This window comes from Channa argus, chromosome 10 (genome assembly GCF_033026475.1).
Source record: "Channa argus isolate prfri chromosome 10, Channa argus male v1.0, whole genome shotgun sequence".
NCBI classification, from domain to species: Eukaryota; Metazoa; Chordata; class Actinopteri; order Anabantiformes; family Channidae; genus Channa; species Channa argus.
In genome coordinates this window covers 10,530,574-10,555,244 of record NC_090206.1, presented here as the reverse complement: position 1 = coordinate 10,555,244, position 24,671 = coordinate 10,530,574, and the positions used below count along the sequence as shown (strand labels likewise).

Here is a 24,671-nt window from a genome sequence, read left to right as displayed (position 1 = left end):
ATCAGATTTGTGGCAGGGTTCTGCTGTTGTGGAAATAATCTTTATCTCTCACAAATAAGAATTAGTTTCTTTCAGGCCTCTCCTGCTCACATTACACAGATGAGGGGAAGAAAATAAGCAAGTAAAAACAAGGCTGTCAAGGGAGTAGAATATCATGTCCTCAGACAACTTCCAGTTTAGGATACATCTTGCTACCCTTGTGCTGTTTTGGCAATAAATACTCAGTGACATAAAGTAGATGCTGCTAAGGGCCCTGCATATCTTTTATAGATTTATTTATGAAAAAGCGACAAGGACAAATCCCTTGTATTTAATATATGAGAATAAAATTTTATTCTTTATGATTTAAAAGACATATATCTTCATAACAGATTTTTCTAGTGTAACCAAGGGACAGAAAGTAGCAAAAAACACTAAAACATGTCTTTGTGAGCGTAACTTGCAGCAAGACAGAAGCACATATGTATGTGAGATTGGCAAAATAAAGTCATGAGTTATGATGGCTCCTATAGCGCAGGGCATGGAAAGCTCATGCTGTCCTTGAACATCACTGTAATAAATATGTTTCCATAAGCCATGGCCATTCATATTAAATTACTCACCAGCAAAATGACAGACAGTGTGGGTGGACAGACTAGTCACTAGAGCTATTCATCCTGGAATTGTATTTTGATTTATTTAGGTATATAGAGTGATATAAGGTCTGTTCATTTTTCAGTATACTCAGTAGAAAATGGCACTCTAATTTTACAAACATATATACCATGAATTACTGTTTCATGATTTACACAACATTGATAGAATATGCATGAACTCAAATATCTCCAAGCCTGTGTTATACTGTGCAAATATTAACTTATTTCTATTAGAGTGGACATTTTCAGCTGCATTAAAATTCACAGACAAATCACAACAGTACGTTTTTTTTTCTTGATGGTAAATAGACATGCGCTTTGTTAACCATAAGCCACTGATTAGAAAAAACTAAATTGGCAGAGATTATAATAAAGATTAATAGAAATGAAAATACCTAAAGACAAGATCTTTCTAAAAATGAAAACATAACATTTTGTTGTGGTTGTTGATTTGCATGGATTAAACAAGCAAAACGTGCTAAGAACGGCTTCAGTGGACGGTGGTTGCTTTTTTATGCTTTTTAAATAAAAAAAAAAAAAAAAATAGCTGTTATTCCCATACTTTCAACACTGTCCCCTGACTCGAGCTTCATACTTATGACGTGAAAGTTGTATTGATCTTTTCATCTTGGTTGGCAAGAAAGCAAAAATAACACATTTCCTAAAATGTCAAACTATTCCTTAGATGTCTTGGGAGAGTGCAGGATAAATACATACAGGCACAGAGAAGGAGAACCAGAAGAGCAAGACAGAGAATGGAAAGACTGGAATGTGAGAGGAGGGAGAAGAACGATGACTCTGCCATTACCCTGTGACTCTTTGGTGTGGTCTGGCAGACACTGTCATCTTCCCTCGAGCCCCTTTAGCCACTCATCTGTGTCTGACCTTGCACTGGCATGTGCAAGGTCAGGTTCATTCTTTTACTTAAGACACACAGACTTGTACGATTGTGAACAAAATTGAACAGTTTTGTGCCAGTTAGCTGTTCTGAGACATGATGGCACCTGGTTCCATAAGAAAGCTAGTGTCTACCTGTGCTGGTGCAAGGCCCATGAGATTCCTATTTGTGCCTCTTTAATAATCCACTAAAATTTTAATTTAGTTAGACAGTCCAAACTTAGATGCTGAAAAGAACAACAGAATATGGAAATCAATGGATTGATGTAAAAGAAATATATTTAGAGAATATTTATAAATGATTTGCATTAGACATTGGAAAATTGGGTGTAATCTCTTTAATACTCCAGCAACAGTGAATCTTATCAAGAATGTGTCAAAATGACATCTTGGAGCCTCCCTGTGAGGTGAACCACTCACAGTTTATTTGCTGGGTGGAAGTTACGCTGGGAGGCTGTCAGAGCTCATCTCAGCTAGGGTGACATGTGCTCTGGCACACTTGCACTATCACGAAATTACATCTCTGGCTCCTGATGCATTTTATGTCCCCCAGGCATTTAATAAACAAGAAAAAAGCTAGCTTTGTTTATCATCCCTTCTTCCTCTCTCTATAATTTCTCAAATTCCTAAATCATTTAGGGTCTGGGAGAGAACGCCCGGGGCTATAAAGTTTTTAGTCCAGTTTATGGATACATGGGATATTTAAAGCTGTTTAATAATATAGTATTTTCAACAGAAGAAACATTTTTAAACCAAAGAAAGATTCAACTTTACAAACAAGATGCACCTTCCTCTTCTATTAACACGCAAAGCCTTTTCTTGAGCAAAAGCTACCACAATGTTCCACAGGCCTGGGGGTGGGGTGGGGGACAGCATAATGCTAAAATAATACAGCCTACAGTCTTAGTTAGAAGAAGATATAGATATTCATACACACTGGGGATGAAATATGGGATTGAAACCTTCCCATAGCTTTGGCTGCAGCTAAAATGTGTGGCCGAATTGGCACCCATCCCAGATTTAATATTCTCAACCACTAAAATCCAAATAATATCACTAAGGCCTTCATGCAGAGAAATGAAGACAAAGGCAAAATCTAAAATTAGATTAATGAATGTACTACATGGAAACAACAAAACCTTTGAGGCTTTTCGATCATTACTGCTGCATTTAAAAGTGCAGAGACACAGTGATAGTAAAAATAAAAAAATTATCATACTAATATATATGTATATATTTATTGTCACTATGCTGCTAAGTCATAATTAAAATGTGCAAAAAGGCATTAATCATTCTTGTGCATGTGAAGCACACATCATTGGATGTGACTTGAAAATTGACTTGTCTTTTTCACAAATAAAAAAGTGCTAAGTATTCAATATCTTTAAAGTCACACTGACTACCCACCATGCTGCAAATGATTTCATATCCAAATGTTAGATGTAGCTGGTTGGACTTTAAATAGAGAACAGTGTCACTGTCACAAATGAACACAATGTACCAATGAAAGAACTGATTTCACCTGAAAATGACAATATGTGACACAAGGGAAAAGAAGACAATGCACCCTCTCCAAGTATGGTTATATTTTCACATGACACACACACCTTAAAAACAAGGCACTGGGTGAATCATGGCACACATTTACACTGAGGCTCCAGAGAAAATTTAAACACATACTTAAAGCACAGTATAAGCTCTCCTTTATACCATAGTTTAAACATTTATCTCTGCCACATTATTGTTTGTCAAAGCCGGTGAAGGCTTACTCTTCAGTCCCTCAGTGGCGCACCTGGACGTCTCCATTAGAAGCAAACGAGGGACACAAAGAGCAAGCAGTATCGTCTTGTACTCTTTGCGGAAGTTTTGGTTCAGCAGTCCATATATGATGGCGTTGAGACAGCTGTTGAAGTACGCCATAAAGTAACTTGTGACAAAAAGCCATTCTGGTATGTTGGGTACAACTTTTACAGGGTTTATAGCTACAGCCAGCCCAATGAGGTTTAGTGGAGCCCAGCACACTGCAAACAACACAAACACCATAAACATAGTTAAGAAGTTCCTCACATCACTTGGTTTCAGTTTGGTCCTTTGCTCTGGTTTAACACGATGTTTCACTTGAATCACAAGCACCCATATCCTCATATAGCAGTAAGACACTACCAGCAGCGGGATCAGAAAGTGGATGATCACCACTGAGATGGTGTAGTATGAGCTGACTGTCTGGGCAAAAGTGCAAGAGTAAACCCGAGGATCATACTGCAGTGAGCCGACAAAGAAGTTGGGCACTGTGGCGAGGGCTGTGAGCAGCCAGGTGAGGCCCAGGTAGCAACAGGTGTTCCTCAGGCTGTACAGACGGTCGTACTGAAGGCTATGGCAGATGTAGCAGTAGCGGTTGATAGCAATGGCTGTGATGTTAAAAATGGAGCCAATGACGCTGAGGCCCATGATGAAGCCACTGGCCTGACAGTGCAGGTCACCCATGGTCCAATCATTGTGGAAGATGGCAGTCAGGACCAGAGGATACGGGTACAGTGCCACCACCAGGTCTGCTACTGACAAACTCACTACAAAGATGTTGCCTGGAGAAACAGAAGAGATACAGATATCAGACAAAATGTGACCTGGCCTGGTGTATAATTAAAGCATACAGCTCTCCTTTATCACTTTATGCCCCGGATTAAATTCCCCAAAATAACCCAGGTCACTGGAGACAGAACTATGACTTCCAGTTACGAAAGAGGAGCTTCACTGTGCCCTCTGTGGCCCAACTAGATGCTGCACAAACATACAAATGATTTATTGTCATAACAAAATAACATTTTTAACCATACTACTGTTGTGGTTCAGTGGATGACACTGGTGGGCCCTTGACCTTGAATTAACATGACATGAGTTAGGTGACGAATGAGTGAAGATTGGGAAGATGGGTGTTAAGATTTGTAAGACTTTTTGCATCTTCATGTACCCCGGAAAAAAAAATCCAACTCAGTTTGATGCTCACTGTCCAAATTTCTTTTTTGCATAAAATATCTTTAAGATTTAAATAACAGCAAAAGTAATGACATCTCCATCAAGCCCGACATACCTTGTGTTTATTGCTTATGTTAGGATCCTAACATCCAAAGAAACAACAGATTAATTGTAAGTACAGTGTTTTATTTGGCAGAGCCATCACAGTGAATTGTTCAAATCATGCGGTTCTTGTTTAAAAGCTTCCTTGCCTCTGGGAACAGTTGAATACTCAGTTTAAGTACATAAAAACCAGGACATGGGTTACTTAAGCATCCAATTACACCAAAACAAGTTCCTGTCCTCCTGAGGTCTAAGCTGATATTAGTGTGACGCTGGAACGCTTCAGAAGACATGAATCATAGAAAATGACGTGTGATATTGTTACAGTGCAGCTGTTTTGGGTGGAAGAGAATAAAACAATAAATCAAATAGTAATGTTGTGTCAGATTAGAACATAGATATCAAGAAGTTACACTGGAGCCACAGAACTAGACTGGGGTTTTGCAGAAGAGGCCTATCATAAGTTTTAAACAGGCACTGTGTAATAAGAGTTCTTTTTTGAGTGTGGACTACACATACTGTAGGTAAAGCACAATGAATAATAGGTCGGTAGTTATAGCTGCACAATAAAACAAATTCAGTCTGTAAAATATGCTTATACTGCCTGTCATTATCATTTTATTATCAGTTTCTCATAAAGCCACTCAAAGCTGTAATGCGAAAGGCTCTCGTTCTGCGAAAGGCTCTCGTTCACTCAGACAACAGCTGGAACAACAGTGTTGATTGGCAGATATGATGGGAATGGATTTAAAACACATGTTGGCCATCAATCCTCAGTATTCAAAGCCTGCTATAATCCCTCACTCAGGGACAACACAGATACAGTGTGTTGTTTAGCAACCAGTCTAATTTTAATTTACTTGCCTAACTTAAAAGAGCGTAGAGCAGAACAAAGAAATGCAAATGTTTTAAGACTTTTGATTAACTTCTATGATATGTATGTATATTTTTTAATTTTAGAAAAAAAAATAAAATTATGTTTCACAAACAAGTTACCAAAACAGCACAAAGTATTTCGAAATCCTACTGAGATAAAAATAAAAGTGTTTGTTCCTCATCCTAAAGTTCCAGCTCAGCGGGCAAATCTGTCACATTGTATTTGTGACGCTCACAGTCCTCGCTGTGTGCATTTGTCATTGTGCAGAGGTTTGATTCCTCGCTGACATCATGTGGTTCAGTGATATCATGTGCACTGGTTGGACAGGACATGCTCCAGAGTTACAGCTCTCCCTCCCTTATCGTCAAAGGGGTGAGGTAAGTGCTAAAGCACCGCAGAGACGAGCGCTGCAAAGTGGCCAGATGACTGTCATTTTTTTGTTGATATTCATTTTTAAAACACTGGACTGCCGAACGGACCATCACCTCTCACTGTTTAACTTATCGGCCAGCCTGAAGCTCATCACACACAAACCTAATGCACTCAAACCTATTATAATTTTATTATAACAGCCAACCAGCAAATGTACTCTCGCGTGTGGACCAGAATGGAGTTGTGCCTGCTGACATCTTTGGGAGCTATTATTATCAAGTAGAAAGTGGAATAGAGCTTAACCTTAATGCTGATTGGTTACAGAGCATCAGGGACAGCTGCCTTGTAGCCTTTAAGTTGTCTGACACCATTGCTAAGTAATAATGTGATTTTACATTTTGCTCCCACAAAGATGTCAACCATGTGAAATGTTGCATCAAATCTACCCAGTTTTGCTTTAAAGTGTCTCCTGAGAGCTGAGCTACCAAATAATAATTCCCCCACCAGTGTCTTTCTCTCTCGTCGTAAGCATAGTATCAAAGCATAAATCAAAACCATGCAACAGAAAAAAAAATGTTTGGCTCCGTGTAAGTGGAAGATTCTCGTCACCAGAATCCCCCAGCAGGCACCAGGCTGCAGCCTACCCGTGTTAGAGAGAAACCCCCTCACTCCCCACATAAAATAGGTTCTTTATAGAGCATAATTGTATATTTGGACATTGCGTATGTTCAAGCTAAGTATTGCTGAATAGTCAAAAGAACAGTGTTGGGAATAAAGGGAGTCGCGCCGGTGCAAGAATAGGTACATACGTAATGACAATGCAACTGTGGGTGAACAACAAACCATTTGATAAACCCAAAGACTGTCGGCTGAGTCGTTTGACAGTCTAAAGACTTGCAAAGCTGTGCGCACATGTGAATCTCAAGGGCTTATGTTCCTCTTTCAAACCCACCGTCTGTGTCCCACCACTGTCAGTGCTCGTACTGGAAACGTGTTATACCTTTGATTCACCCGGCTATATTTATACACCTTTGAAAGAAAGATGAACACATGAAAATGTGCTTGAGGGCTGGCATCGCTTGAATCCAAATAAATGTCGACAGAGCTGAGCTTATTACTACAAGTGCACAGTCCAAATTAGATTAAATTCAATTTAGTCAGTCATGTTATCAGAAATAAGCAAGAATAACCTTTTGGCAAGGACATTAGCAACGATGAATTAGCAGTGACTATTTCATGAACTCATGTTTCGAGGGGCCAGGCATCTTTTTTCGAAGAAGTTTTACATTAAACTGACACAATTTGCCTTGTGGTAATGCACCCAGCTCAAGCCCGAGCCAAAGACTTCATCGTCATCATCAAAAGTCATCTACAAATTGGATCCTTAATGTCTGAGAAAATAAGACTGACTGGCCCTGAGAGAAGTCAGACCATCAGAACACAAGCAGCGCCTGGTGGAACAGCAGTTCGCTCGTCATTCATAATCCCGGAAATTTAGGAGGAAGATGGGAGGTAATAGGACTGTTTTTTAACAAAACAGACTCCCGCAATAGAAGGAAACGTTAGATGTAATGCAAACACTGGATTATATTTACATTATCCATGCGTTGTCCGCTCAGATACTCTTAATCTGCTAATGTCTTACTTCCACACTTATATGTTTGAAAACTAAATGTCATCTCCTATTTTGTTGTGGGGAGAGGAAGGCATGTTTAATGCAGTGTGCTAAGTGATAATCCCCATGGATCTGTGCTGTCAATTTAAATTGGCTTCTGGTTTGACTCACCAAGTCCACTGACTCAATTGCCCCCCTTTGGACACTCACGTCTTTAGGTTTTATTCATGGCTTTAGAGTGGCTGGATGCAATGGACATGAAAATTCAAGTCCAACATCCACCTTACAGACTCCGTGACCCACAGCTCCGACATGAAGGTGCAAGCTGCACACACACACATACACACTCCATCTGCTCCCCTTCATCCTTTACTTTCTTTCTCTCTCGTGCATTTTGTGAGTATATTTTTAGTATGGCTAACCCCAGTGCGAAACTCTAGTGTAACACGCCATCGGCAACTATATACTGTATTGCCATGCACTGCCCTTTGAAGATTCACTGGTCAGATCACATTATATTTTTTCAGTTGACAGAACCTACCAACATGTGAAGATGAATCATACAAATTCTCCACTAAACATTTGGCACAGATACGGCATCATTTTACTCTGAACACAGGCCCACGTTTGGAAATGTATGCAATGGATCTTTTTTGGGAGGGGGTTGAGTGGTGGATAGTGGAGGGACACAGTTCACAGTGTGTTAAAGTGAAGCCGGGGGGAAAGTCCTGTTGCTTTGTGGGAGGAAGCAAACCATCACTCTAAACAGTATGGAGAGAGGGGATGCAGTGTTTTCAGCTGTTTCAACCTGGAGCTAGACTTCAACTATAATGTTAATCTTCAGCTCAGAGGAGGTTGTTTTACATATAACCCTTTCAGAAGATGGTCGCGTGTGACAGAAACAGATTCTTATGGTTGACATAAAATCTGTACAATTAAACATTGACCACATTAAAACCAAACCTCTAAATAGCTTGTTAAGAACTGAGATCAATCCAACATGAGATCAATCTTCTAGTGGACTTTCAGGTTCCTAATGATTGAAAAGACCACAGCAGGAAGACGAGGAAGCGAGGAAGACTTTTGAATGGGCCATTTACGCCTGTCTTCTTCTTTGAGACCAGTCAACTGTGTCACTTTCACAAACCAGATAATCAGATTATTCTTCGGGCTCCTAAACTTCTCGCGAAACTGCTTTTGGCTGGTGTACACGGAAGCACACCGGATGTATTATGTAATACACTTTTTATTGTAATTAAAAGCTCATTTTTTCTGAACACTGTCACATCACAGCATATCATGCATCGCGTTTAGTCTGAGTTCAGTCTGAGTTTATCGTAACCACTAAAGTGCTGGTGCAGGATGGATGGATCTCCTGAACCTTCAAGTTCAAAGCAACACAACATCAAATACACTCCACAGTTCTTTCTGCATTGAGACTTCAGTTGACCTTTTTCTCATTGCATCTTAGTGTTATACCCTGTTCTTTTTAGAAAACAAAAGCTTGATGTTTGAACATGTAATTTTTTTAACTAATTAAGTAATTTTTTAACTTACTTACTGGTTAAAAGTACTGGCAGTTTGTTGAGTTGATTAACAGAAGCTCAGATAGAGACAAGTTGTAAATACACCAAGATGCTTAAGTTAAACATTTTTAACATTTTTATTAGTAGAGAAAGTTACCGGTTACAAAAAAACAGGTAAGGTTAAGATGCATTTTATTGCATATAAAAGCAAAATAACCTGAAAACATTTATGCAGTATTTACAAATGAATAATTTTTAGTACAGCACACTGAATCAAGTCCAAGTCTGCTCTGTGCTTCTCAAAAACAATTTCTCTGACTTTTCCCTGAAAAACAATACTCTGGACTCCACATATAGAAAAGATCCCCTTTTTGAACCATGGTGCATGCCCAAATCTGAGGTTATGAACTAAAAAAATATTTTTGGGCACAGGAAATGACAGTGGCCGTTTGATAGAAAGGAAAAGGGGGAAATTAATGGTGATGGCACATTTGCCATTAAAGAAAAATGGCAATAAAGATAATAAATATCTGCCTCACCTTAATGCTGCTTGAGACACATCAAATACAACAAATTATGAATTTGCCTTTAACATGCTAAATAGGACAAAGCTATATGACAGGGTCTGTTGCCTTGCTCATGGGACACCATAGGTCCTGATTTATCTGGGTTGGAGGAACCAAGGGTAAAGCCAGTTGCAAGAAGGAGGGTGTTATTTTTACTGAAGAGATATGAAAGCAGGCTGGCAGGGCTGTGGAAACTCCATCACACTGTGACAGGAGGCTCCCTTCAGATAGCAGCCTGATTGTCATAAGCAGAGGTCACACGCTACATGTTATATTACATAATTTTAGATATGAATGAAGAGCGTCCGGCATACTGTAGATCATTTCCCTTTGACTTTGGACAGATGTGAAGGATGTGGAGACTTATGAATTAAAATAATTGCTTTATTAAAAAACCCTAAGCATTTTTTGGACATCTGCTTGTTCAACACAGGCACGTGTCATATTAAAGCTGCCTTTATATACACTGTAAGAAATGTCTGTGAAATTAACAGTAAATTGCTGTAAAATCATGACATCAAAAAAATGTAAATCGAAAAACACTAATGCCTTGTTTAATTTACAGTAAAATTGTGTAAAGTGGTGAACCAAACACAGCTGTTAATTCTAAGGTAAATATATGTTAAAATAATCATATATTATTGTATATTTGACAGAATACTGTACCCTAAACACATAAAAACTGTAATATAAAAATCAATACAATACAGTTAAAAATACAACAAGATGGTGTTAATATAAAGATTTTTGTCCTTTTTTTTACAGAAAGAAACTGCATTACATTATACAAAATCATGTGCTATACTTTACAGTTAAGAATGTGAAAAATTACAGTAGAATTATGTAAATAGATTGGATTGCATAAGTAATTGGAACTAATACATTTTGAAAAATTTAAGTGTCTCGTTGGTTACAACGGGCAGCACGGTGGTGGAATGGTTGGTTCTGCCGCCTCACAGCTAGAAGGTTGCAGGTTCGCATCCCAGGCAAACCATGGCCTTTCTGTGTGCATGTGTGGATTTCCTCTACGTACTGTGATTTCCTTCTCTAAATCTAACAGGACAAAGAACAGTCCCACAGTAGACCATAATCCAACTCCAGTGTTTGATGTTGTGCGTTTTAATGATGACCGGTAGACAACATAATTCAGTTCACCTGTATTTATATAGCGCCAATTCACAACAAAGTCATCTCAAGGCACTTTACAGGATAAAGTCAAGACTATAAAGATGTACAGAGAGAACCCAACAACTCCCCCTTGAGCAAGCCCTTGGCAACAGTGGAGAGGAAAAACTCCCTTTAACGGAAGAAACCTCCAGCAGAAGCAGGCTCAGGGTGAGCGGCCATCTGCCTTGACTGGTTGGGGTGAGTGGAAAGAGAATAGAGCAACAAAAAGCAACAACAAAACATTAGGCAGGTTGGTAGTCAGTCTACTGGTTAGCCAGTAGCTGCACGCTGGAAAACACACAACTTCAAAGCCCGGGGACACCTGCAAAGAGGCACAGAGATAGGGGGACAGAGAAGGACAAAGACAACTATGGGAGAAAACACACAAAGTTAATGTCATACAGTAGTGACAATTGTAGAGTGAGAGGAGAGAGGGACAAGAGGAGGAAAGAAGCTAAGTGCATTGGGGGGTGGGTCCCCCAGCAGTCTAAGCCTATAGCAGCATAACTATAACTAACTATAAGCTTTATCAAAGAGGAAGGTTTTGAGCCCCAAATCAGAACTGGGAGCTGGTTCCACAGGAGAGGAGGTTGATAGCTAAAGGCTCTGTCTCCCATTCTACCTTTGGAAATTCTGGGAACAACAAGTAGGCCTGCATTGTGGGATCAAAGTGGTCTACTGGGACGATATGGTAAATGGTAAATAGTCGCTTATATAGTGCTTTTATCCAAAGCGCTTTACAATATAGCTTCCCATTCACACACACACACCAATGGCAGTGGCTGCCATGCAAGGTGCTCACCTGACCCCACCACTTGGGGTTCAGTGTCTTGCCCAAGGACACTTCGACTTGGAGCGGGGATTGAAACACTGACCCTGTGGTCCATGGTCAATTGCCTTACCAACTGAGCTACAGCCACCCCCATGGTGCTATGAGGTCCATTCAGAGCTTTATATGTAAGAAGCAGGGTTTTAAATTTTATTCTAAATTTAATGGGAAGCCAATGAAGAGAAGCTAGTGAAGGTGAAATATGATCTCTCTTGCTAGTTCCAGTCAGCACTCTTGCTGCAGCATTTTGGATTAATTGCAGGCTCTTTAAGGAGTTACTGGGGCATCCTGAAAGTAGGGAATTACAGTAGTCCAACCCAGAAGTAACAAATGCATTGACCAGTTTTTCGGCATCACTTTGAGACAGGATGCTCCTAATTTTGGCAATGTTCCATAGGTGGAAGAAGGCTGTTCTTGAGATTTGTTTTATATGTGAGGTAAAAGACAAATCCTGGTCAAAAATAACTCCAAGGTTCCTTGCAGTAGTACTGGAGGCCAGACTTATGCCATCTAGAGTAACAATATGGTTGAACAGCATATTTCTGAGGTTTTAGGCCCAAATACTATGACTTCAGTTTTGTCTGAGTTTAGAAGTAAAGAATTGTGGGACATCCAGGCCTTTATGTCTTATAGGCATGAAGCTGTATTAGCTGATTATTTTCATCTGGTTCCATAGATAAATATAGCTGGGCATCATCAGCATAGCAGTGGAAATTTATGGAGTGTTTTTCTAATAATGTTGCCTAAAAGAGATATATAAAGTAAAAAGTATTGGTCCTAACACAGAGCCTTGTGGAACTCCATAGCTAACCTTTGTGTACATGGAGGATTCATCATTAACATGGACAAATTGAAATCTATCAGATAGATAAGATTTAAACCAACCAACATAAAACATGTTATTATAGTTAGAAAGTATGTGTTTGACTTGTCACTGTATGTAGTGTTTCGGTTGTATGCAATCTGTAGCAGCTATAGCTCAGTTTGTAAGGCAGCCGTCCACGACCACAGGGTCAGTGTTTCGATTCCCCTCAAACGGCCATTTAACTAAACCATACCCTGAAGTTTTACTGCTTAAACTTAGCCAGTATTGTTTCTTAGCATAACCTTACCCTAAGGTTGTTTTTTCTAACCATAACGCAGTTTTGTGTGTATATAAAGTCTCTGTCGTGACATCAAATGGTGGGACTCATGAAGTGTCCTTTAGTGATGCCTATCTTAGCTATCATTGGACAAGAGGCAGGGTACACCCTGAACAGGTCTCCAGTCTGTCTCAAGGCCTACACAGATAGACATACAACCATTCACACTCACATTAAATCCTACGGGCAATTTAGAATCACCAATTAATCTAATGTGCATACCTTTGAACTCGGGGAGGAAACTGAGATACCTGGAGGATACAGCTGGCTGTGGCTTTAGACCAAAGGCCTTCTAGCTGTGAGGCAACAGTGCTAAAGATTTCACCGCTGTGCTACCCAAAGATATGCCTCCCCTTACATTAATCTGAACCCAGTAACATTTACAATTAGTTAATGTGAAATGTCTCAGTGAAGAAAAAGACTATGTGACAAAAAATGGGAAATCTATGCTGACACTGCAACCTAAAGTAAAAATGTTGATATACAGTAAAGTGTGTTATGCTTATGATTAAGTGACATATGCTGTTAATTTTTGGCTCATAAAAACAGAATAAATTAGTACCAATAACAAGAAAAACTGTATATCCAAAAAACATAAAATTATTTTTTTATAATAAGAAAAGCAGCTTATGCCATTATAATGAGATATTTCAATTTAATGGATGTTCTGAAACACTGAGATAATTTTCATGACTTAACAACAAACTGATCATAAAATGTTTAAGGTGACAATGTTATGCTTATGTTCTATACAGTAGCTGTTAATTTGTTTTACATTTTTCATGATAAAATTAAAATTTTCTTAAGTTAAGTGATTATGGCTATTTTAAATGTAACAGTAATCGTTTTCAATTTTGTGACATTCCCGCAAAAATAAACATTCTCGTCTCAAGTTGAGCTAGTCTCGTCAAATCACAGAGCAGCAGCGTGTTTTTCCGTTCTCTCATTGGACTATTTGATTATCGCGGGAGCAGCGATCTATGGGCGAAGTGCGCGCTCAGTCTGTCGCTGCATGGATTTGTCTGTACGGGAGGACGTGGAGAATCACGAGCTATAGCATTGTTTGGTAAGCTAAAAATTTATTTTCTTTAAGCTTAAAATAAATGACCTTATTTTAGCAAAATGCTAGCTTATGGTTTTGAGCGAGGGTTTATTTTCTAGTTTAGAATAAGGCTCACTGACTGGGTCCGTATAATTAGTGGACGCATGAACTTGGACTGTTTTTTTTGGCAGCATTATTTGAGGGTGAAAATGTTCTAGGGTGAAAACGGACGGTTGTTAGTGGTAGTTTGATTAAAAATGAGTAAAATTATCTGCCGTTTTTGCAACAAAACACTACAGACTTTGAGGGGTTATGTGCTGCATTGTAGAGTTCATAGGACCGAACCCCATTGTTTTTTCACATGTGTCGGCACAGACTGCAAGCGGACATTTTGTTCTTACGCAGCTTTTAAAGCTCATTTCTATCGAGTTCACAATGTGCCTGCTCCCTCTGGTACTGCTAAAGCAGTTGTTACAGATTTCAAATGTGCATTTTCGCTGTGTGCGCACCAATTTCAAACAGTGAAAGAACTGATATCCCACTTAAAGGAGCATATAGTGGAGGGACGAGTTGTGTCGTGTCCAGTAGCAGGTTGTAAAAATACGTTCACCGTGAAATCTTCATTCACTGCACATATGTCCAGGAAGCATAAAGCATGTTCTATAGAAAGCATAAGTGACATCTACAAGGAAGCTAATTCTGTTGTCACTACATGTGAAGATGTTTCCCAGAGCTTAAATGATGTAACAACAAATGAAAGCACTGATTTGCCAGAGAATTTCAGTGCGACCTTTCTTAGGAATATATGTTTGTTTTATCTAAAACTGCAAGGACAGCACCTTCTTCCAGCCTCAACAATACAGACGATTGTTGAAGAGATGCAAAATCTGCATGAGATGGGACAGGATTACACTTTAACTAAGCTACATTTACTTTTAAAAAATGACATGGGTCTAACAGATGATGCTGTTGCTAAAATTATTGATTGTGTAAAGGATTCAGATCTCTTCTCTGTCTGTCATCAGGGGCCGCTGAGAACAACATATATAAGAGCTCAGACATTCAAAAAGATGTTCAAATACATTGGGCCTAAAAAAGTCATGTTAGGAACAGATGAAAATATGACGCAAAAGTTTGCTTACTACATACCAGTGAGAGAAACGTTAAAAAGCTTATTAGAATCAGAATTCTGGAAGAATTTGTCCCAACAGTTTTGTGAAACAGACTCAGAGGATTTTTGTGACATTAGTGATGGCCAAAACTTTAAGACCAACAAGTTCTTCACAGAAAATCCAGGATGCCTAAAAGTAATTCTATACCAGGATGCCTTTGAAATTGTGAATCCCCTCGGCTCTGCTAAGAAGAAGCACAAGGTTGTTGCAGTCTATCTTTCTGTGGCAAATTTACCTACTCATATGCGGTCAAATACTGATTACATGTCTCTTGTACTACTTTGTGGAGAGAATGACCTAAAACAATTTGGAAGTGCTAAGATTTTCTCTGAGATGTTGGTAGATTTAAAAGAGTTGGAGGACAATGGGATAACTATAGGTGATGAAATAATCAAAGGGGCTCTGTATTGTATTGCTGGTGACAATTTGGGTTCACATAGCATCGGTGGATTTACTGAAAACTTTAGTAATTCTCAGTACTTTTGCAGATACTGTGAAATCACACGAAGTGAATTTCAAAGTGATGATCCAAATGTATGTGGCCCACAGCGTACTCCTGAGAATTATAATTCTGCTGTTGGTGATCTACAAATCAAAGACGTCCAGAACAGCAAAGGCATAAAGGTAAACTCAGTTTTCAATGTTCTGAAATCATTCCATGTTTGCCAGCCTGGCCTCCCACCTTGTTTAGGTCACGACATTTTTGAAGGTGTCCTATCCTATGATGTTGCACTATACCTGAAGTACTTTATTAAGAAAAAGAAATGGCTTACATATTCGCTTTTGAACCGGCGCATGAAGCAGTTTAAGTACAAAGGATCTGATGCTCTCACAAAGCCATGTGCTCTCAACTCTGAAGCATCCAAGCTTTCAGGTCAGGCCGTTCAAAATTGGAATTTGTTAAGGTTGTTGCCTGTATTAATTGGTGACAAAGTGCAAAATCCAGAAGATGATGTGTGGCAGTTAACTCTCCAACTTAAAGATATTGTTGATATGATTTGTGCACAAAAGATTTCAGTGGCACAGGTAGCTTATCTTGAAATTATAGTCCAGGAATATTTGGAATCAAGGAAGTATTTATTTCCTGAGAGTCCACTAAAACCAAAACACCATTTCTTGCGCCACTATCCGGCCCTAATTTTGAAATTTGGTCCCTTGATTCGATTGTGGACGATGCGTTTTGAAAGTAAACACAGCTACTTCAAGAGGTGTGCCAGACATCTCAAAAACTTTAAAAACCTTTGCTCAACTTTATCTGAAAGACATCAGATGTTTCAGGCATATCTTTTAGCTGGATCAGGATGCAGCCAGCTTCTGCAAGTCAAAGACAGTTGTACCTTTTACCCCAACCTTTACAGTGATGCAATTAAAAAAGCAGTAAGAGAGTTTGACTTTTCAGGACACAATACTAGCGTTTCCACAGAAATACAGTATAAAGGCACATTATATAAAAAGGGGGATTTCCTTGTGTCAAAAAATGAGGAGTCCATGGAATTTGGTGAGCTGCTTATTATTTTAATTAAAAACGATGAAGCTGTCTACTTGCTAATGGATATACACAAAGCTGACTATCATTCTGAATACCATTTGTACTCGGTGACAAAACAGAGTACAAGGACGCAATGTCTTAACATTAATGACTTGGTAGATTTTTATCCATTACCATCATACGTTCTTAACAGCCAACGAGTCATTCCACTGAAACACAGTGTGTTATCAAAATAAATGTGATTTTTGTAGTGGAGAAACCGTAGTATTGCACATATATACTTACAGAAAGTGACAGCAGTTATTTTTTTCTTCCTCTAGATGTACAGAGATTAAAAGTGAAAAGAAGAGGCTTCTGTCATCTGTAGAAATGTCTTAATTTATTTTGTCTTCTTTCATTTGTAATCTTGAAAATCTGTCATACTTCTTTGATTCCAGAAATGACTGACTTGAGCAAACATTTCTACGCACCGCCATCACTGAGGTCATGCCTGACCTCCCGGATGCAGTGAAAGATATTCTTGAAGAAACCTTACAGTCCCTTGGGGTCGAGACGTATGATGATTTTTCATTTATTGAGGAAGCCGATTTGCTGTCGGCATTGAGGCCAATTCAAGCTCGCAAATTCCTTGCTGCTTGGAAGCTGAAATGTAAGCAAAGTATTGCAGTACAGAAGGCATTCAATGGCCAAAATAGTCTTTGTAAAAGATTGAGAAATATAAAAATATTAACATGTGTCACTGAAACCTTTTTCTGTGTGTTTTGCAGGCCAGACACCTGAAACTATTAGCTCATCTGTCCATGCCTCGCCAGTACCTGTAACATCCTTGCAGTCTCCTTCACCCAGAAGTTCTTCCTCAGCCTCTTCCAACAGCAGCCAAAGTCCAGGTGTAGACTGGATGGATACTTTTATGATACCATGGGATAAGTTCCCAGAAGAACTGATGCAATCATTGGAGAGAGGGAAAAGACCAAGCCCTAAAATGAGAAGGGAGATGGTCCGGATTTTGGTTCGTGAGATGATGCAAGTAAGTTCTTGCATAAGTAAAAGGAATACTACTGAAATAGCCAAAAAGATTGTGGCTAAATATCCAAATTCTCTGCAAGATGTTATAGAGGGAGATGTGATTGGCCCAGGGTATCACTCTCTAGTCAAGCAAATGCAAAATAGGATAGAGAATGTGAGGCGGCCTACGACCCCAAAAATAAGAAAACGAAGGCATCGCACTGATGATTCTGACACAGACGAAGTCCCTCCGGAGCAAAGAGCCGCAATTCAAGACACTTATGGATGCATTAATTGGGATTTAAAATTCCTGCCCCGTGGAGAGACTCTAGAGAGTCAGCAGGAAAAGAAAGAAAAACTGAAAAGGATGGATCAGCAAGCAGATGCAAATGCGGAAGAGGTCAAATGTCTGATGAAACTGACTTTTTACACACAGCGTAAACAGGTCAACCAGGGGACAAATATAAAACACCTTCAGGAAGAGTGGCCATTTTGGTTCAAGGAACTTGGCATGGCAGTCCACTTCAAGGAACTCACTGGTATTGGACTTAAAGAAACGTTCATACGGAATGTTGATTTGAAGGGGAAACGACTCCTGAACTACATGAATACGGTTTGTGTGAACAAAAGCAAAAGGTTTCTACAGGATGTAACAAAGTTTAAAGTGCTGAGAGGACAGATGAGTGGTTGCTCTGAGGATATTAAAGAGATAATGCTGCTCCTGCTGTCCTACTTTGATGAGAAGGAAGAAGTCATGTTCTGCTATGTGGATGGCGTATGCCTGGCTGGGGAAGTACAGATGGATCAAGTTCAATTGACTCCCACCATTGTTGTGTGTGGTAAGTAAACATTGTTTTTCTTACATTTCTCTATGCTTTACTTTTAATTTTTTTTGAAAATGTTTAAGTCCAAATTGTTTCATGAAACATTTCAGGAACATTGTCCCATCGTAATTTTTAATTAATTGTGTGTTTTTATTTGCTTGCTTTTGCTTTTTAGGACAATCCTGCTTTTCCTCAAGACGTTTTATGCTGAGTGTTGATCGAAACATTGTGCATGACAATATAACCTGCATGGTTTCTGCCATTTGCATGATGTTTGGGAGCTATTATTGCTTTAACATCCATTACCCATCACAGCTGGCATCAACCCTGGAGTTTTTGCAGAGGTGTGTCTTTTAGATGGGCTTTATCCAACATACTCACATTACTGAACTTAAAGTAGCTACTCCGACCTGTTGTTGGGGGACTTGTCATTTTACCTTTCACTGTTTTGTGTCTCTAAAATATTAGCTAAAATAAAAACAATTATGGTGCGTGTGGTTCCCATCAATAGTAATACATTTTTTCTTTTTCTTCTCTTTTCCAAGGTGTTTTTTTTCCATCAACCCAGAGAAGGGTACTAAAGTGGAGAAGACCAGCACATCCCGTCTTCATGTGAACCCCAGAGTGCTTACCTTGATTCAAGAACTTTCAGACCATGAGTGGCGTGATGTTTGAATATGGACTGAACTCAGTAGAATTTATGGCACATAATGATGCCCTACATGGAGTTTAGAGGTTAGTTTCACCTCATTATCTGCTTAGTTCTTCAAGCTCAAGAAACAGAAATTTTTAACTCCATTGTTACTGAGTTTTAATATTGTTGTATTTAATTTTTTTTTATGTCTCTTCTTCATTTTGAAGACTTGTTTAAAGATGTTTTAGTTAAGGAAATGCAATCCTTAAGGGAGGAAAAATAAGAGTTGGAATAACTAAAGTTAAAAATGTATTTGTCCCTATGACATTTTTTGAGTAAAGCCTCCCCCACTTTTTTCCCAACTTTGGTATTTCAGTTCAAAAAGCAGGATTGTAAATGTATCACATTCTTTGTGATATGTACTTTACAAATCTAAAAAACAAATACATATGCTGAGAATTAACTTGAATGAAAATGATTGTTAACTGTTTTGAGATGAATAAATTCTTGGAATGGCAAGTTTATTTCTTTTTTCTTTTTGTACAATACCTCCATGCTTGATCTGTATTGCCTAGGTTATATTAAGATTTCCTCTGCAAGTCAAATATAACAGGACAATCCATTTTAAATAAAATGATCGAACTTGCATGTAATGTATGTAGAGAAACTATTTTGGACAGAGCAATGATCCTAGTGGTCTTTAGTTTTTGAGATTGATACTGAAAATTATTCAGAACGGGATTTTATGCCTTTAAACTGCTCAATACATTTTGTAAAAAATTACAGTATTTAGATGTTGCTTTTTCTGTAAAACTCTTGTCATTAATACTGGAGAAGACACTACAATCCACACAACATTTGATTAAAATTTGCGGAAAAATTCAGTTAAAAGACAGCCTTATAAAGAGGATTTTACAGTTAAATTGTGTTGCGTGTTTGGTATTTCTCAATAAAATAAAATGGGATTTAATGTAAAATAAGCGACAACTCTATGTAAATATAACTGAAATAATCTGTAGTTTTTACACCATTGTCATGCTAACACAGCAGATAGGAGCCGTTATATTTACAGATTTAAAATGTAAATTTTTTGTAGAATTTCAACAGTTTTAAACTGTAAAATATACATTTTTTCCTGTAAAGATGTTAACAGTGATCCTGTTTTTTTTACAGAATTATTCTGGCAACCACAGCTGCCAGTTTTTTTCCGTAAAAACAACAGGTTTTTTTTTACAGTGTAATGTATTATTAGCCCCCAAACAAACTCTCCCTCTCTCAATCTCTCCCGACTTTAAATAAAATCGAGCCATTATTCTTGTGCCTCACCTGCATTCCTGAGTTTTTTGTTCCTGTACACCGACAGGATGACCAGGACATTGCCCAGGATGTCTACCACTATGGTGAAGATCAGCACGCTGGCCAGCGCAGTGGACACTCCACCGGAGGAAACAGCCGGTCCTCGGTGGCTCTCATTCCGGTTCGATCCGTTCACATCCTTCACCTCCAAATCCATCTCCCCTCAGGGCGACGCGGCCATGCTGGGAATAGTCCAGTGTTCAGTAGAAAAACATATATATGTATCTTCAGACCTAAATTTCAAGAAGCCTTTATTGGTGTGGGTCTTAAACTTCTCCTCCACCTGTGGAGAAGTAGTAAGAGGACACGAACCATGCTGTGATAATAAGAATGGTCTTCGTCTGCACTTCACGCACGCAGGGAAGTAGAAGAAGTTAATTTGCAGGGTGATAAAAATGCCAGCAGCTCGTGTTTCACCCTCGTCCTCCGTGTGGTCTTGGTGAATGTCCCTCTTCCATTCTGCCAGGAGAGCTCGTCCAGGAGGCTTGTGAGCGCTCTCCTGTGCGTAATGGAAATGTGAGGATGTGAAGCTCATGAACTGGGCAACCGAGAGCCCCGCGTTCTCTTCTGAGGCCATTAATAAAGACTGTGTATGTGTCCAGCTCTGTCCGGTGATAGGCAGTGCACCCTGAAAAGCTCGCTACTAAAGCTGATCATGTTTAAGATTGTGAGAGGAGTCTTTTCCCCAAAGACAGCAGTCTTTGCACCCTGACGCCCCTCTTTGTGCCGGTCTCATTAAGAAACTACTCTGTGATCCTTCTGAATGGAGCAGTGGGAGCAGGTGGTGAAGCCTATTTTAATTGTTTTACAACAATGGGCATTAACAACTTTCCTTTTAATGAGCGGGACTGAGCTTTTCCTGTGCATGGATATAGCGCCTTCACGTGTCTAAAACAGTCCAAAACACGCAGGATAAAATGTTTAATATTTTACTTCCTAAAAAAACATTATATATTGTGCACAATTGGGGTTTTAATAAAAAAAATTTACATTTTGCCTAACAACACTGAATAAATAATAACATGTTTTATTTCTGTCTGTGTCACTGTTATGTACTGATTTCATAGGGAAACAATTATAGTCTAATAAACATTTCCCCTTGTTTGTCTCGGAGTGCTTGTATTTAAAAGGGCTGCAGATTGTAAACACGTCATGGAGATTTTGGATACATTTAAAGTTGATACTGAAGACTGGAGTGTGTGTGCCTGCTGTAATGATGCACAAAGAAGAATTGGATGTATTACATTACTTTATAGCTGTTGGATAATAATAACAAAATGTGTACTTTGAATTCAGGTAACAAGATTCTGTTCAGTTACAGTGCTTATGGTGAAAACAGTTGGGTAAATGTCTGTGTGAATCCAGACTATTAGTCGCTTACTAAAGCTGGATTCACACAGATATTTGCCCTGCGTGAACAAGACACAGACCTTTGCATCATTTTGAAAACCTAAGGTCGCACAGACCCTATGATGCCACGTGGCAAGGCACAGCGTTGGTCAGTGGATTTTAATGTGAACACCATACAACCAAATAATAAGCAAGGAAAGTACTTTTCCAAAAATGTTTAATGGACCTTCCTGCCTTAATACTAAAAGTTTTATTGTGGAATCGGAACAAACAGAACAGTCAGTGTGCTCCTGTGTTCTTTGTTTAAGTTTTTAAAGATGTCTTATGCAGTTGAACACACCTCCCTGCTGTTTGAGCACAACAGCTACAATGTGTAAGACACTACCTTGTTTCTACAATACACCTCAACATCATCAAAACCAAAGATTAATAAAATATAATAAAATAAAAAGATTCGTCTAATCCCTTTCAGAGGTTGCCACAGCAAATCATCTGCCTCTCCAAACATGTCCAAACCACCTCAATCTGGCCTATGACTTTATCTCCAAACCATCTAACATGAGCTGTCCCTCTGATGTCCTCATTCCTGATCCTGTCCATCCTTGTCACTCCCAAAGAGAACCTCAACATCTTAAGCTCTGCTACCTCCAGCTCTGCCTCCTGTCTTGTCTTCAGTGCCACTGTCTCTAAACCGAACAACATTGCTGGTCTCACCACCTTCTTGAACACCTTTCCTTTCATTCTTGCTGATACTCTTTTATCATACAACACACCTGACATTTTTCTCCACCCGTTCCAAACTGCTTGCACTCACCTCTTCACCTCTTTTCCACACTCCTCGTGGCACTGAACTGTTGACCCTAAGTACTTAAAGTCCTGCACCTTCTTCACCTGTGCTCCCTGTAACCTCATTGTTCCACCTGGGTCCCTCACAGTCACACACATGTATTCTGTCTTACTGTCTTAAGCTTCATTCCTCTGCTTTCCAGAGCAGACCTCCACCTCTCTAGATTTTCCTCCACCTGATCCCTGCTCTCACTACAAATCCCAATATCATCTGCAAACACCATAGTCCACAGAGATTCCTGTCAGCTGTGCTGTAATCATCTATCTACACACCCACTGGATGTTATTAAGTCAGTCAACAAACTACTGCTGGACACTTTAAACTAAACTGAATAAAGTGATTTCTTCCACCTTTACAGCACAGTCGTAAAGGTGGACCTTACAAGCCATCAACACATTGATGGCTTGTAAGTTACACTCACTGGGTGGACCTGTGCAGTGCTGTCATCGGGGTCTTTACTGACACCACCCATGGAACCCAAAACTTTAGAAAATTTAAAATTACACACTTTATGTAGTAACTTCAACATTCAATTAATTTTCACAGGTGCACAGGTATGACTATGAATTTATATTTTATTTCTACAAGTCTGCATTATCTACTGGTTGGAACATCTACAATTAATATAAAACCTATGGGCTAATATTTGCCTAATTTAACTACAGTATAGGGAGTTTATAGGCTGTACTTACATAAACAGTATATTCAAGCAGCCGCATTCCAAAGACCATTTTATCATATTTAAATAATTGATGTAGCATGCTAAATCTAAGAAGACTGGTTATACTTCTTAGTGAGCTGGCATTTGTTTTTGTATTTATTATTAAAGTCCATCTGTGCAAAGACTGTGACGATGTAGCCTCTAAAATGAACATGTGAGTGGGTGTAAGTGCAGAACCAATTTAAAGAGTTCAGGATGTTACATTTCCAAGATGAACACACTGTTTGGTTTCAAATATAACAGAAATGAAAATGTTGGATAATAGTACGAGAAGCTATCTGCAGCAAGACAAATCAACCCATGACCCTCCTGCACATATTTAAAATCAAACAGAAGTTAATGTTTTTTGTAGTCTGAGGTGTGTTACAGAAGCCATTACATGTAGCTGTAATACATTGCAGTTTCATGAAAACTGAGACAGAAATCTCAGAAAAAAGGCCCCTGCTAATGGAAGAGGAAATTTAATATCCTGTAGGAAGGCTATGCTTTGCTGAGCCTGATGCATCTTTATAGTGAGATCAAGGAGTCTGTCTCTACAGGCAGAAAATAAAGGCCTCTGTGTGAACTCAGTTTAATCTGATTGTATGTTTTCATTCATGTATAAAGACTGAGCATGTTTTCTTCAAAGATGATGTTTAAAAGATTATAAATGTTAAATTGAAAAGCATTAAAGTGCAGCTAGTGGTCCGGTCCCTTAGGCATTTGGAGATATTCGAATTAAACTTGATTTAAATTGAAATGACCTTTTACAGTATACTATCTATCTATCCAGATAAATAGCATTTTTACACAGGTTTAATGGTTTGTATGAATACATTTTAAAAGTAGTGTGATCTGATCAGCACAGTCTTTAAATTACAGATTGGACCAGGTCCAATGGAAGCAAAACAGAGCATGATGCTACTCCTTCAAAAATTCCTCCAAACGACCTAATATTTAGCATCTGTTTGTTGAGTTGAGTTTTAAGCGTTTGATTTTGGATTAGACCATTTTGATTTTGTATTTCTTTGACAGCAGCCTTTCAGACCACTTGATTGTGGACAGTAAGACTCGTGTTCCAGCAGCAACCATGTCATGGCAGACCTGTGCATGATGGTTCCTGAGTTGTTCCTGAGAGTCCAAACCAATGTCCTTTCAGCTGAGTGAGCCAGTTTGGGTCTTATTCAGAACTTGGAAAGTGGCTGCACCTTTAAATAACGCGTTTTTATGTAACAATGTTTGAACTGATCGGCTTGGCTCCAAGAAGCATTCCTGACTTGAATACAGCTGCCATCCTCTTTCTCAGAAATGCTGGCTGTAGTCAATCATGATCACTAACGGAAAGTTAAGAGGCCTTAGGCTTGGCAAACTAAAACACATTTTGGACCTTTACCACCACTGAATTAATAAATTGACTAAATGTATGAGTATGTATAACTTTGTGCATGTGTTGATGTCATAGACCCACTAAATCCTGTGAACTAAATTCTTGGGCTTTTCATTTATTAAAGTTGTTTACAATATGACTGTGATTAAAAAAAAAAAACTTGA

General features: G+C 38.9%; 2 protein-coding genes across 4 annotated transcripts; one reads left to right on the top strand and one right to left on the bottom strand.

Moving 5' to 3' along the window:
- Positions 1 to 205: 205 nt before the first annotated feature.
- On the bottom strand, positions 206 to 24,470 carry LOC137134183 (melatonin receptor type 1C-like). The gene is made up of 2 exons (XM_067518751.1): positions 20,194 to 24,470; positions 206 to 4,114 (listed from the first exon to the last, which is right to left on the bottom strand). Exons 1-2 carry the CDS (start codon positions 20,378 to 20,380, stop codon positions 3,249 to 3,251), a joined length of 1,053 nt encoding a protein of 350 aa, XP_067374852.1. The 5' UTR covers positions 20,381 to 24,470; the 3' UTR covers positions 206 to 3,248.
- Positions 10,027 to 19,386, top strand: LOC137134182 (uncharacterized). 3 transcript variants are annotated; one of them, XM_067518749.1, is made up of 6 exons: positions 10,027 to 13,767; positions 15,404 to 15,539; positions 16,842 to 17,053; positions 17,172 to 18,248; positions 18,409 to 18,577; positions 18,779 to 19,386. In XM_067518749.1, exons 3-6 carry the CDS (start codon positions 16,891 to 16,893, stop codon positions 18,906 to 18,908), a joined length of 1,539 nt encoding a protein of 512 aa, XP_067374850.1. In that variant the 5' UTR covers positions 10,027 to 13,767; positions 15,404 to 15,539; positions 16,842 to 16,890; the 3' UTR covers positions 18,909 to 19,386. The 3 variants fall into 3 exon arrangements, with proteins under 3 accessions (XP_067374850.1, XP_067374849.1, XP_067374851.1); XM_067518748.1 differs by having other exon boundaries at positions 10,027 to 15,539; XM_067518750.1 differs by lacking the exon at positions 18,409 to 18,577 and having other exon boundaries at positions 10,461 to 15,539.
- Positions 24,471 to 24,671: the final 201 nt, after the last annotated feature.

Excerpts from the sequence above, each read along its gene's own strand:
- LOC137134182 (XM_067518749.1), top strand. The coding sequence starts at position 16,891 with ATGCCTGACCTCCCGGATGCAGTGAAAGATATTCTTGAAGAAACCTTA. Across the intron at positions 18,249-18,408 it reads TCCCACCATTGTTGTGTGTG|GACAATCCTGCTTTTCCTCA; the intron begins GTAAGTAAACAT and ends TTTGCTTTTTAG. Across the intron at positions 18,578-18,778 it reads ACCCTGGAGTTTTTGCAGAG|GTGTTTTTTTTCCATCAACC; the intron begins GTGTGTCTTTTA and ends CTCTTTTCCAAG.
- LOC137134183 (XM_067518751.1), bottom strand. The coding sequence starts at position 20,380 with ATGGATTTGGAGGTGAAGGATGTGAACGGATCGAACCGGAATGAGAGC. Across the intron at positions 4,115-20,193 it reads CAAAAAACTCAGGAATGCAG|GCAACATCTTTGTAGTGAGT; the intron begins GTGAGGCACAAG and ends CTGTTTCTCCAG.